The sequence below is a fragment of the Ammodytes marinus genome, assembly GCF_949987685.1.
Source record: "Ammodytes marinus genome assembly, chromosome: 24".
NCBI classification, from domain to species: Eukaryota; Metazoa; Chordata; class Actinopteri; order Uranoscopiformes; family Ammodytidae; genus Ammodytes; species Ammodytes marinus.
This window is the reverse complement of record NC_137228.1, coordinates 11,087,313-11,102,144: the sequence shown is the minus strand read 5'-3', so window position 1 is coordinate 11,102,144 and position 14,832 is coordinate 11,087,313. Positions and strand designations below refer to the sequence as shown.

The 14,832-nt window shown below is 42.8% G+C and overlaps 1 protein-coding gene across 3 annotated transcripts in view; it reads right to left on the bottom strand.

Annotated features, from left to right (window-relative positions):
* Positions 1-14,832, bottom strand: part of LOC307270103 (FERM, ARHGEF and pleckstrin domain-containing protein 1-like) — a 48,937-nt gene that overhangs the window by 13,790 nt on the left and 20,315 nt on the right. For 2 of the 3 annotated variants that reach the window (XM_080053263.1, XM_080053264.1), the window contains exons 3-13: positions 11,866-11,970; positions 10,301-10,343; positions 9,965-10,043; positions 7,345-7,442; positions 6,473-6,587; positions 4,723-4,870; positions 4,051-4,146; positions 3,764-3,930; positions 3,600-3,668; positions 3,413-3,479; positions 2,774-2,990 (exon numbers count right to left, since the gene is read on the bottom strand). In XM_080053263.1, the coding sequence (XP_079909389.1) occupies positions 2,774-2,990; positions 3,413-3,479; positions 3,600-3,668; positions 3,764-3,930; positions 4,051-4,146; positions 4,723-4,870; positions 6,473-6,587; positions 7,345-7,442; positions 9,965-10,043; positions 10,301-10,343; positions 11,866-11,970 (1,204 nt within the window). The remainder of the gene's footprint in view (positions 1-2,773; positions 2,991-3,412; positions 3,480-3,599; positions 3,669-3,763; positions 3,931-4,050; positions 4,147-4,722; positions 4,871-6,472; positions 6,588-7,344; positions 7,443-9,964; positions 10,044-10,300; positions 10,344-11,865; positions 11,971-14,832) is intronic. The other variant, XM_080053265.1, reaches the window with a different exon arrangement.

Genomic DNA, 14,832 nt, shown 5'->3' with positions numbered 1-14,832 from the left:
GATATAAAAAAGGTTAGGGTCACGGTCATAATCCACCACTAACATTTCAATTGATGAAAATCTATTCCTCCGCCATTGTTAAATACAAAAGAGAATGGCTACAAAAAGGCTCTACCACAAAACATCCAAATTACAGTGCAAGTTGCCGACGACAGACGAGACGGAAACCAAGTGTAAAAGTGCTCCAAAGAGAGGACATCAGCTCGGCCAAAGCAGAATGAGAAAGGCAGACCAGTCGTCAACTACAGCACAGCTTACACATGTATCACATCATTATGTTTAACTAGAACTAGGTACAATCGAGTCTCTACCATTAATATTCAATCAAATATACTGTACAAATAAAAAGGGGAATATATCTCAGTTAGTCAATCCATATTATCCTCGTGGTTTGACACAGTCCAAAACAACCACAGACACGCTCTGAGTCAACCTGTATAAAGTATCTGACATAAAACAGCTTTTAAATGACCAAAAATGTCCCATTAAAGTCCCTTAGTGAACTATCATCTCAAAGCCCTGCTATTGCACAAGACGACAGTCAAATATTTATAAAAGTTTGATTTAGAGGAAACCGCTACATTAGGTTGCTAAAAACCGTAGAAACCCTATTACAGCAAACAGGTCTATTAAGGTGTAATGACCAGGAAAAGGCAGCGGGTCCTGGTCAACTCAACGAGCAAGCAAAATCAATGCCGCCTTAAAAATCGGTTACTCTCTCGCTTCGACACCTTAATATCTTGACAACAAGCAAAACTTCATTTACAAAAGTGAGCAAATGCAAATGCTATAATGTTTTTGAAGAAAAACAAGGAAGATTTGCAGAAATGATCTTCCCCAAAAGAGCTACAATTCTACACGTGAAGGTGTTCTTTAGATGTCTATCTATCTGAACATATACATCAACACTGAATATACAATTTCTTTAAGTCATGGCACGTTGTGAGGAGGATTTCTCTTGTAACATTACCCTACGCTGATTCCTTCACATTTCACATAGATATGTGTAAAGTTAGACTGACACCATCCACCGATGCAAAACTGGGGATTAGAAAACATTGGATGTAGACTTGATTCGTCTAACACAGGAGCAGTTCTTTCTACCCAGTTTAAAAACCTAAAAAATATGTCAAAAATGTCCGTTTCATACTACAAAAATATGTTAAAAAATGAGTTTGATATATATGGAGTTTCAAAGGTAAGCTAGGGTATACAGGTGGATTAGATCAAGAGCTGTACTTCTTTTATTTCAATAATCAACAAGCAGCTGGTCGATTCAATTCCCACAATGTCTAAGAAGACAAAACCTGCATCGCACATCTACATATTGAGATGCTATCATTCTTATATTAATTGTGCAGACTTATTACGCCTAGCTACTTGCATATCTTAACCCTTTAACAGCTGAAAACGCGGCCCCCTATGTCCTCCTCATTAAATCGGTAACACCCTTCCTCCTCCTCACCCTCACCCTCACCCTCCCCCTTCCCCTCCCCTAGCTGGAGACTCCCGAAGGAGCACTTGGTCATGGGGGACGAAGAGCCTACGCCGTTGGAATTGACCGAATTCATGGAGCTTACAGCGGCCGGGTTTCCGTACATTAACGGATGGCTGTACGCGCTGCTGCCAGTGTCTGACTCTGTGTCGCTACCGGTGTCGTCGGAGCCGCTGCTTGTGGACCCGTCTATCATCTGGACCGGTTTCTGGTTTAAGTTGTTGTGGTTGTTACGGGTTGCGTTGTTAGGGTTACCAGAGGGAGGCTTTCCCTGACGACCGAACAACCGCTGTACGGTGTTGGACCGCGCCTGACCTGGTGCCCCTAGGTTCCCCGTGTGATTATTACCGTTAGTTATAATCATCCTGCGCTCGGTCGGGGCAGAGCACGGGGCTTGTTGCATGTGCTGCAGCCCCGAGCGTTGAGTGTCGTGCAGGTGGTGTACGGGCGTGGACGTGAGCTGGCTGAGAATGAACGGGTCGGTATCGGAGCGGTTCCTCATGTTGTTGTTGTTGTTGTAGGGTTTGGCGAAGTGAGGCGGCGTGCGGTTGGAAGTGATGGGCGAGTAGCTACCGTAGTGGGTTAGCGGGTGGGGCTGCTGTGGTGGTGGCGGCTGGTGGACGGTGGCAGGCTCCACTGGGAAAACGCCCGGAAGTTTACCGAAATGAAGCCCGCCCTCGTCCCAGTGCGCGTGCTGCTGCTGACCGTGACCGTTTGTCATCTCGGCGTGACTGACGGAGTTGGTGCGGTGGTGGAAACTGCTGATGACGGGGCTAGAACACTGGCTACGTGTACCGGTCCCTAGCGGTCGCCCTACGCCCGCCGCGGCACGCTTCTCTCGTCCTTGAAAGATCTCGCCCAACAGCGTGCTGTGGAGCGGGAGGCGGCCGTGATACGAACCCCCTCCGTTGGATAACATTTCGTCATCAGTTAGCTCGTGACTCACGTTGAACCTACCTGGAGACTGATCTACGGCACTTCTGTTACCCAGCATACCTTGCTGCTGATGCTGCTGCTGCATTAGCCCCTGGTGATTGGTGTGGTAGAACCCATTTACAGCCCCGAATAGACCCCCGGTGGCTTGCCCCCCATTGCGACTGCTACCCCCGTGCTTACTGCTATACACACAATTAGGCTCATCCGCATTGCTGTCATTTGCATTGCCGCGGCCCCTGGGGGCCCTGTTGCTCTTTGACACATCACATTCACTGTCTATGTCGCTGCAGTCTATGTAAGGGATAGAGGAGCTGCTGCCTTTGTTTGCCCTGGAAGATGGACCTGGGTTGAGGAAGTGAGCGTCCGGCGCCGATCCTCCTCCGTTGCCGTGGTGATTCTGTCGGGGCTGGGTGGGGTCCGAGCCGGGCGCCGTAGCTGTATCGTGGAAGCCGTTTGTGGAGGATGTGCCCACTGTCGGTACCTCTGAACCATTGACCACAGCTTGATGGCCCTGTCTGGCTGAATCAGGCTGGTCTGCTACTGGCACAGACATGGCACTCTGACGAACATGAGAAAAGGGTAGTACAGATAGAAGATAGAAGAAAATTAGTGATGAGAAAAAGGAGAAGGAGAAGCGGAGAAGCTTTTTAAACTCTTACCTAACAGGGTTGGTAATACTGAATTACTGGCTTGGAATAAATTGGCTTTTTTACAAGGGAACAGCTTAGATAAAGCACACATTCAAATTCACTCGCTCCCTGGAGCTGCCCGGGACAAAAACAGCTTTGTACTTTTGTCCAACAGAGCAGCTCCATAGAGATATTGTGAAGTCATAAAAACAAGACACGAGGAGACTGTAAATGTGTACAACAAGTAAAGCTACAAAGAAAAGATAAAAGAAATAGAAAACTAAAGCAAAACAAAAAACAAGTGTATGGGTGTGCGAAGGTCAGTATATGTTGGTGTCAAAGTGTGTATCACCTCTTTTGGCACTTGCAATCTGAAGGAAGACGTCTGAGGTGACATGGACAGAACTTTACTGTGCTTCCTGGAAAGAAAGAAAAGAGCGGACAGATGAGTTGCGACCATTTGCAATCAGGACCTTCTGTCTGCAATGATGGCTGTTTGCATTGTTGGGAGTAATTACACACAAATGAAGGAGATTTACCTTTCAAATGGAACTTTTTTAACCTCTGTGTCTTTCACATAATCTATGATCTGCTTCTGGGTTCGACCGCTGCAAGTACAAAGAGACAAAAGAGCAAACAATGTCAAACAAATTCAAGAAAAATGCAATTGAATCCTTCCCTTTTTTTCCTGTGCTGTCCTTACCTGAAGCGGAATGAGGAGCCTCTGGTGAACAGGATGGGCTTGGGTTTGGGCTTGGGCTCCTCAAAGAGCCTGAAGAAAGCGTGATACTCCACGCAGATCTTCCAGAAGATCTTACAGCAATCTCTGCTGGCCATGGCAAACTCCAGTGTGTCATGGTGGGCATTCTGCTGGAATGAGACACACATGCCGATTTAAGTATGGATGGAGGGATAAGTGGATATATAAGTACAGACAAGATGAATAGAAGCATTAGGGAGAGTATGAAAGGACAAGTCATATGGACTTACTGCGGGGTCTCCTCTCAGTTTGATTAGGAACCTCTTGCGTTTGAAGCTGAGTTTGCGAACCTTGGACCAGTTGAAGGCGTTAATCCTTGTGTACCCCTGCAGAAAGGGAGAAGATATAACAAGAAGATGATTAATATTGTTGAAAAAAACTCCATATCTTGCCAGGGAAAATCTTGGCACACCTTCTTCAACCACCGATTCCCTTAAATTCAAGGACTCAACATGGCATAGTTTGAGAAAAAGATCAATGTTAATTACTGCTACTTCCTACTCCTATCTACATCTTATCCCATTTTGAATTAATAACAAACTAAACTGCAATCACACACCACCATTAAGTAAGTGCACTGTCCCCTTAGCTAAGAGGTTGCCAAGTTTTAAAATGAGGCTAATCAGTGAAAGTGTCTTTGCTGTGATCCGAGCAGATACAAAGGAGGTTAATGATTATAACTCTCAACCTAAACATTTGTAGTCAAGGATAAAAAAAGAAGAACACTCCTTGGAAAAAGATGACGTATTGTCCTCCCTCCGTAGGAAAATATTTCATGAATTTGCATTCCATGCCTCAAAACTTAGATATGCAGGAAAGTACTCACATTCCAGGAAAACAGATTTTAATTTTTTATGTACAGTGACAGTATGTTGTTGAATCCTATGTGTGATGGGTTTTACCTGGAAGACCAGCACCCCAGTGTGTGCTACAGCCAGGCTGAGCTTAGTACCCTCTCGGTCCTTGGCTGGGTGCAAACGAACGCCGTACATTTCCAGCCGCCGGGCTATTTCCAACAGCTGGTAGTCTGACTCTGCAGGGGTGTGCCCGCTGTGAAGGAGAATGATTGAACAATGCATTAATATCACATCAATCTTCAACTCTTTCTCAAGCTAAAGCAAGTTATGTTAGGTGGCAAGAAGCATACAGAGTTTTTATTTGTTTTCCTGTATGATTTTTTGACATCAATATGCCTGACCATGTGCTTATGTGTCTTTGTTTGCACCGTTCAGTACCAGATGTTAGACACGACCCACTCCGGGTTACCATTTCAGATTTATTGTGTGAAGTGCAGAAACAATAAACAGCCTTTAAAAATACACCACAGGATCAGATGGTCACACAATCTACGCTGTGGGCGGAAAAGAAATCTGCCACGAAAGAAGTTTGTTTCCTCGCAAAAATCTGAAAATAGCTTCCTGTTTCCTGTATAAGCCACTGAATTAGCCACTTCCTTCCTGCGTTGGTTGAGAGATTGGAGTGGGTGGTGGTACAAAGTGTGACCATGATAAATAACCAGCATGTCAGCAGTTTGGTTTTGCAGCTTTCTATCTGTGGTTAGGGATAAGGTTTTTAGGGGGAAATTACATGCAGAGAACAAGGAAAAGCTTCATTGCATGTATTTGCATTGTGCGGTGCGGGAAGCGCAGCTATAATGTAAATGAGGAGTAAGGTGTGTTTGTGTGTGAATGTGTGATCCCAGGGGCACAGAGGGAGGGCCAAGCGGCATGTTTGGAGATAGCCACCTCTGCCGGTGGAGAGATTAGAAGATTAGAAATGTGTGTGTGTGTGTGTGTGTGTGTGAGCATGCGCGCGGAAACAGTAGTGTTATATAGATACACATCTTTGCAGTAGAGAGACCTATGGGTTGGGTGTAATTGTGTGATGTGTGTGTTTGTGGGCACTCGTTTGAACACACAGATAAATATCTGTGAGTGTAAGGCGTGCTGTGGAAGAATGTGTTTCTTCTGACACCCAAAAACTGATCTGCCATCAGACTAAAGCGGGGCTCAGTGTTGTTTGCCAAGCACGGATAAGCTGGACCAGCTATTCCCAGGTAAACAGTGCTGCCCCTGTGACTCTTGCATATTTGAATGTTTGGACTTCACATACTGTAGTTTGACACAAGCAAGTTGTTTCAACATGTATCTGCTGAAAGATGGGAAAGGTTTGTCTGTTCACATTTGAAATGTAAAGTATTTATAAAAGTACTGATTTGTATTCACAGCAAAATTGTTAAATGTACATTATATATTTTTTTTACATGTTTACATGTACACACCCAAACATGTTAAAACATGTTTGGGTGTGGTTTCTTTACATTTAAACGCTCACCTAATTGGCACAGCAGAGATAAAAACATGTCTTTAATGAACCCTGTATTGATTTCTTGAGGCAGTATAATGGTATAACACTATTAGAGCTGAAGCTGTGAGCCAGACAATCTTTTTATGTAATAAAATAGGTGATTATTGTCTTTTTATTAACAAATATGCCCAGAATTTTTTTTGGAACTATTTTAGATATTGGACTGTTGAGTGAAAACTGCCTGCTCACGTTGTTATCTTCTTAACGCTGAATGTGTGTCCATGTTAGCCTAAAGATAACATAGCGTAAATGCCTGTGTGGACATGCATGTGATAGTGAACTCACACATGGCTGCGGTGGCATTCGGTGATCTTATCCCTGATGGCGTCCTGGTCGGGCAGGTACTTATTGTGGAGGAGATGCTGCCAGCTCTGGGTCTCGTCAAAGTCTCCTATCTCGGCTGAGGGAGGGAGAGAAAGAGAGGAAGAGAGAAAGAGAGGGGGATTTCATTTATTTGGAGTGAAAACATACATTGTTTTTAACTATGATGTATTCCCCTGTCTCTATCCTAGTTAATTTCTTATGTATGCTCCCTCTCAGTCCCTTCTGCTGTAGAACCAGAGGAAGTGTGTTGACGCGTTTCTCCCCATCTGTCCAATAACAGCAACAATAAAAAATAATAAAAAGAAATCACAATGTGCCACGCAGGTGCACACACAGGCAGAGCAGTCTGGAGGTTACCACGGCAACCAAGTCATATTCCTTGGCATGCTGCATAGTAGCCCGCTGCTCAATGCTAGAATGGATTTAAATCCATGAATCTTACATCCTCAACAACAACACCCAACGCAATGAGCACAGGTAGAAATCCCAATTTGAATTTTAGCAAATAGACAATTCTGCTGCTTACCAATACAGCTATTTGGAAGAAATATGAAAAATATACAGAGGGGGAGCTGGTGTATTTGTGGATGTGTCAGTAGACATGTTTTTCCTGCATACTTAAAGACTGATCTGACGTGAGAAGAAATGCCTAAACAACTTAAAATAAGCCCATTCATAATCTTTCATGCTTGATTAAATTGAGTGATAGATTTATTATAGTGCTTTTAATAAGGTGAACAAGACATGAATCACCTTGTGCTGCAGTTGTTTTGACGTTAATCTGACATGATTCTAGAATTTTCATGCCAAATGTACGGGTGCGTTGAACTTACACTGAATGATGTGGGAGACCATGAGGGCGGCGCTGGTGTCGTTACAGATGAGGCGACCGCAGGCCAAGTCGCGCTTAATCTGCAGCGCAAACAGGTACCTGGAGGGAGGGAAAACAGAGGGAATAAAAGACTACAACACGGACAGGAATAGAAGTCGGTGACGGAGGAGAGAAAAGAGGAGGTGAGGAGGTTAATGCCTGCTTTAAAAACTCAAGAGGAATGCCTTTACCATCAAACTGCTGGCCTCTTACGCACACGCACACACACACACACACTACTGACTAAAAGCCAAGCCCGTATTTTTAGAAAACACCCTTTCTCTGTCAATCATTACACAGTTGGCTACTTACAATGTGATTTGGGCATCATAAGTATAGCGCACACACAGGCACGTACAAACCATGATTCTGCTCATTCCAGCACCAAATCATGCACATGTTGGTCATGACACTGTGTTTCAATCCATTGACAGCAGCATAACGTAGACAGCAAACCTCAGAACAGTTTATCATCCCGGAGACAAACAAAACACACACACACACACACACACACGATAAATGTTGTATTTCTTGATAATCTATTCCATATTTTAGCATTGAAATGAAGCCAATTGGAGAACTAAATAAAATCAAAATTCACCAGAAGTAAATCTGAATTGTTTGTGCTTTTTAAACACTTCATTAGGATAAATACTGGTGGACTGGGCTGCCAGAGGAACACATTCAGAGTGCATCCATCTGTTTTTTTGTGAGTGAGAAATAAATGGTCTTTTAATAGGAGTCAACCTCTGTATGGCTGCATGACTATCTCTCTAATAGAGGTATTGAGGCTTTGGTGAGGTTCCATATCTATTATTACCTGGCGTCATTTAACTATTCGAGAATCTTGACTGAAAAACATTATTAAACCCTTATTATTATCCCTCTTATTGAGAATGTAACTTTGCTAAGTTCACAGTTAAACAGAAAAGTTGGCCTTCGTAGAAATGTCCCCACCATCTTTTCATGTAAAGTAAGTTGGTCCCTCTCTTACCACAATACCAATCAAAGGAAACAGTGACAACAGAGGATATAAAAGACTTTGACATGCCCACTTCCTGCCTAATGCTGGAGTCAGCTGGCTCACTCCGATACAATATGAGATCAGAAACTGGAGAAAGGGCCCAACAACGTCAGTGGAAAATCACATAACATGTGCCAAACTGGCGATGTGATGTTCTCATAGGAGAATTAAAGTTGCAGTGAGTCCCTTAAGAGTTCAGTCTTTGGTTGATTCTGCAACATCCGTGGCCATTGCGGCTGACGGCGAGTGAAGTTTAACGCGACAGCAAACACTGGTTGAGCAGCTACTTTGTTAGCAGCAAAGGAGGAACTGGTGTGTTCGCTTACAGTGCGGCCCACAGCTACAGTAGCTAGGACGGTGTCATGATGGGCAAGTTTCAATTTAAGGAAAAACATGAACAAACTTAAATGAGTAAAACCACTAAATGCATTTTCTGACATTTATCTAGGTTGGGTAAAGGAAATGTTGTTATGTGCTGCTGGCAAGTACAAAAAAAAGCTGACATGGTAATAAGTCATTTGCAGGCCCTATAACCATTTTCCATCATACTTTGAATACTTTGGACAGTATGACCATGAAACGGGTATTCATTTGGATTTCATGAGGCATTAAAAAAAGTATTAAAAAAAGTCATAAATTGAAAATGAGGGAACCTGCAAGGGAATGGCGAAACCCTGCCACTTACAATGAAAACTACTATATGGAGAGGGACATACAGGCTTTAAATACACTGAGTGGCTTTTACTGAAAAAATGCTGACTGTTAAAATAAAAAAGCAGTTTGATGTATCACTACTAATCATGAGGATTATAAAGTCTTTATTCAATCACGAGAAATCCTCTCTCCCCAGATGAGAGGCACTACGCTCGCTTCCTGTCTTGGTCACAAGTAAATACAGCTGGGCAGTTAAGAGGGAACCACACAGCACCATGGGAAAATGTGGAAGGTCAAATCATACTTGTGTTTATGTTTTGGTTATGGTTGATGCAGAACGGCGCTGTAGCTGTAGCTCAAACTGTGATCGGCCTCGACAGACTAAACTAAACACAACAGAGCAGACAAGATGGTTCCTGATAATTCCCAACTTACTTCTCCAGATACAGCTGGGTGTCTGGCGTGATTGTAAAATATGTTTTTCCACAGTAACAAGCACAAGTCTTTTTAACAGTAAGACATCTTGTTTCCCAAACTATGGCTCAATACCCCAAAATTGGTCAGAGCATTAATCACCTTGCAGCTGCTTTTTGAACAAAATGTTTTCATCAGCCTGGATCCCAGATGACACTGTAAAGCGTTTGTCTTTGTGCCCCAGAGAGGGAAAAGGAAAAAAAGCCTTGTTTGATGTCATGTGGATATTTAAATGTGTTACAAATGCTGCAGTAAGTGGTTTCAGCAAGGACAATAAAAAAAGCACCAAACAGGATGGCCTCTGCTTTCTGTTCAGACACACAGCTGTGAAAAAATCCTCTTGAAGGTCTGAAAACATTCCGGGCCAGACTGAAAAAAAAGAAGCAAAAACAGCGTGTATAGGTGGAGAGGTGTGGCACAGAGAACTTACCGAGTCAGCTCCTCCAAGAGCTGTGTGTGGTCAGGGGGGAAGAACTTAACCACAAAGCGAAGGATGGTGTTTTTAGGCCCTGGAGGAAGAAAATTAGGGATATGGTTAAGAAGGGAGAGGCGGGATGAGAGAGCTTGAGATGCATTTTACCACCCCACTGTTATTTATTCTCATATTACTCCAACTGCTTCATCGGGGTGTGATCCTTCCGGCAAGGACCAAAATACAACGTTTTTCAGCACTTATTATTGGAGGCAGAATCTTATAATAGCAACACACAACACACGGTGCGTTCGAGGGTTTGAAAGAAGAGACAGCATTTTCTGAGATACTTACGTCTGATTTGTTTCATCGTCGGCTTCAGCAGATCCAGCCACAACTAATGGAGGACAGAGCACAGCGCTATTATAGTTACTCTATATCAAAAATCTTCTACTTTCTTAAAAATACAAATGGTAAACAAAATAGAATACTAAAATCCTTTGTTTTGGTATATTTTGGCCGGGGTTAAACCTTTGTATAATAAAACATGTCAAATCCTTCATTCAGAACAATTCAGGGTAGCATTTTATATTACAGGTACCATATTTCCGATTAATTTTCTATAAGTGTCCAATAAATAACTTTGTAATGTTGTACTAATTAGACGGAATGTAGGACTTTTTCGGAATTAAAAGTTGTAATTAAACATACCATAATATAAATTCAGCAGACATCCATTAATGGAAACATTTGCTGAATGGCATTACATATTTGCATTTACAGCTGACTTCAATTGTGCCAGTAGTATATTCATTTATTACACATATAAAATTCACACTAGCTGTCATGAACAATTTAAGAAACTCTCATTCATCTACTTGCTGTAGAGATGCATGTATGTGTGTGTGGCTCTGTTTCTTCCTGTGCGTGAGTGCTAACAATAATGTCATTATTGTGTCAACTTTAAAACATATGTTCCACTGATCTGCTTCGAAGCAACTGTTCGTAAGCCTGAGGCAGTGAAATGCACATTGAGCGTCTGTGTTTGAGCACAAGCAAGTATTTGTATGTGCATACTGATTTATTGTTCGTGGCTTTTTCAACACTTCTACGTTGGCAGCTAGAGCAGCAGTAGAGACAACAGCATCTGCAAACTACTGGCACAACTCTGGAACGTGCAGCAAATTATTACAACCAGCTGCTCTTTCATGGAATAGGTGGAAAAACTGAGTCCAGGTGGATTGTTTAAATCCACATAGATGAAAGGTGAATGGAAAACTGGGAGTTTGGGGAGCGTACATGTGTGTAAAATGTGGATCCATTTGATTAAAACTTCAGTTGAAAAAAACTTTGATTACAGATACATTCTAAATGTGTAGGTCACAAGAGGAATATTCAGTTAAATATGTCACTTTTGGGTTGTAGTTTAAGGCAAAAGGTTGTGATTAATTTATTATATATTATTTGAATATTTGAAATAAAGACACAATGCTTTTTCTAGCTGAAGCTACTTTGAGGTAGCTCAGTGGCGAAGTGGGTAGGGAGTGGCGAAGTGGGTAGGGAGTGGCGAAGTGGGTAGGGAGTTCGACTCTGGTGTGCAGGGTCGGAGGTTCGATCCCCCGTCTCCCCGCCACATGTCGAAGTGTCCCTGGGCAAGACACTGAACCCCGAATTGCTCCCGATAGTTAGCTTAGTTAGCTTAGCCTACCCTGCGTGGTAGCTGCTGCTATCGGTGTATGAATGTGTGTGTGACTGGGTGAATGTGTACAAAAACAATGTAAAGCGCTTAGGGTCTGTGATAAACGGAGATATAGCGCTATACAAGTCCATTTACCATTTTTTACCATTGAAAATGGCCGCACTCATTTCTGGTGCTTAAATTGTCTGTATGCGACTGTGCAAGTGCGACTGTCTCTCACCGTCATCTTGCGATGGTCCTGGTACTCCAGTCCGAAGTAGTCTCCCTCTGTTAGGTTGAGATGCACACAGACCAGGTCGAACAGCACTTTGCCGACTGAGCGTTGCTGTAAGAAAAAGAGGGGGAAGAAAATAAGTTAAAATCAAATAAAAAAGGAAACTGGAGCAGAGGATGTGAGAAAAGCTCATAAGGGGAGTGCTGGTTATGGCATTGATCTTGAAGCGATCTAAACCTAATGATTCTACCTTTGTTTAGCACTGCAACATTTTGAAAACCTGAAAATCCTACCTCGTGGATGCTGTTTCTCTAACGAGCCAGTATCCACACTTAACAAGCCCATGACCTGTGACCTTTATGTGAGGTCCAGGCTTAACGTGTGGGTCTAATGAATTGCCCGAAGCAGAGGCTCAGCTTGAAGTGTTTGGGGGGAAATAACAAGTACGATGCCTCAGGAAAAGTGTGTGTTCTTCTCTGTCTAATGATGTAGCTACACCTGATGCAGAGTTAACCCTGCGTTGTTAGCGTGTGTGCCGATGATTCGTCATTCAGCAGCAGGAAAACTACAACCGGGATTTCCAAAATAGACGCAGACCTGGAACCAAAACCCTGAAATTAGCCCTGAATTATGTTCTCGGAGGCGGTTCAGGCTAAATGTCAGCCTCCAGAGTTACAGCGTAGCATTATACATGCAGCGAGACTGATGAGGCATGGATTCAAGTTAATGTGTAGTTATACAGTATGAAGGCGAGCATTCCTTCCTTTGACAGGCACACACAGGCAGAAAACACAGAATATGACTTGAGATTCAAAACTCACAAAATCAAATAAAACCATACAGTTACTATGAACTTTATTATAATAGGGAAATAAAACTAATTCAGCCTTACTCAAGAGCAGTCGAAGTCTACTGTACACTGGCTTGCACTTTTGGCATTTTCTATCAACTTTTAGACTGTTTTTTTTATCTACTAAAGAATACAACAAGATGTGAAAAATAGTGAGGGAGAGCAAAGAAGGCATAGAGTGGTGAGAAGAAAAATTAGGAGGAGAGGAATCAGAGCAGTGAAATCCAAGGTGTGAGCTAAGTCTGTCACCATCTGGCTACCATGTGTGTGTGTGTATCCATCTGTGTGGTCAGCCTGTCTGGTCTGTACGTACGGACGGACGGACGCACACACACAAACTATCCCTCAAGCTACCCAAGCCTGAAAGCAAAAATGGTAGCTGACCACAACATTTCAGGTGGACACATTCTGTTGTCAGGTGATGAAGACACACACACACACACAGACAGGATGTCAGTCTGTGTGTGTGTGTGTGTGCATGCATGCGCGTGTGTTTGTGTGATGATGGACAGACTGGCGAACCCTACTGACAGATGCCACGGTCATGTGCAAAGCTGAAGCTTGGACAGAATCCAGTTCTGAGTAATAAGTGGTAATCTTGGTTTAAAGGAGGTAGAGTGAGGACAGGAGTAAGTGTGAGGGAATCAGTGATCAGCACGGTTTAAGTGACGAAGACAAAGTGACGTCTCTGTCCCTCATTTGCTGTTTGATTTTACATTTTTCTTGACTATGCACACATTGAATTAGCTACATTACAACTTGCATGGAAACTCCCTTAGACAAAAGTCCAAATTCAACAACACAGGGTCCAACTTTTCTGCAAGAAACAGTGTTGGGCTTGGACGAGAGACACAGGAGCTAATTAGTCATGTGACCCAAAAAACACATGCTGACACACACAGAGGAAGATGGTGGAGTTTTGTGTTACGGGTTTAGTTACAGAACTAAAATAAAAGTTTGGATTGGAAACGAAAGGGCGAGAAAGTAGTGAAACCCTTAGGTAAAAGGGGTGCAGAAGTTCAGGTTGGACAAGATGAACTCTTTTAGACTGGAGACACATTTTTCAGGTATGTTTCGAGGCAAAAGCAATTTCCTTCAATACCAGCAGACCCCTTCTCCAATAGCAACAGTAAGCCCGTGTGCACGCAATGGGGAGATATCCCATATCACATTCAGTTAATGTAAGACACTGGAATGCAGAGGGGAATGTCATTGAGGGAATGGTGGTGAATCCTTTTTTAAATATTAATAGCAGTTACAATAACACAGGTGTCACAAGAGCACCTGATGCGTCACTTTGCATCAGTGTGCAAAAGATTAAGCACATACACACATAAAGTTGTTTGCTCCATTGCACCTGACAGCTTGTACTCTAAAGTTACAATGTTTTGTCATAACAACAAGCTAGATGGAAACTCAAAACCTATATTTAATGTGGAACTGTGTGAACTTATGTGGCCTCACACTTCAAAGATGAATGTGAACAGAAAAAGCTCAAACGTTTAAACCCGTATAATCTCAGAGAAGAAGATACATGTGGCTTTGTGGAAAATTCCCCCAAAAATCAAGAGTTTTGCGGGTTTTTGTCGTTTTAAGTTTTCGCTGGACTGCTTCTGCGTGGAGACAGGAAACGAGAGAGAAGTGGGATGATGTGAAACATAAACAAGAGACTCTCTCATCCTGTTTTAGGCCGAGGGACCAAGCACGGACTAAGAGCTACTGTGAATAAGTCACTTAAAACATGAAGCCAACCTCGGTGGATCTCCGGCAGCGTCTTTCACTCCCCCAGGTATAGGTTCCTGCCCTCTCAGATAATACCTTTTAGTTCCTAATCCCCCCTCGCCAGGAGAGTAAGTCCACTTCATGGCACGCAACGGTCACGTCTTAAGTTAGATAGCTAAGGAAAATATGTCCTTTCTTGTCTACTTTTCGACAGCACCCCTTACTGGAGATTAATTGTAGTATTGGAGATGAAAAATTAAGACTTGGAAAAAATCGTCTGTCTGAGATTTTAAGTATTAAAACATGACGCTTATGTGGCAAACCATCTAAAATTGTAATAGGTACAAGTATGTAAGAGGCTTCAACTTCACCTTAGGTTAATAGGGTGAAGTTATCTTTAT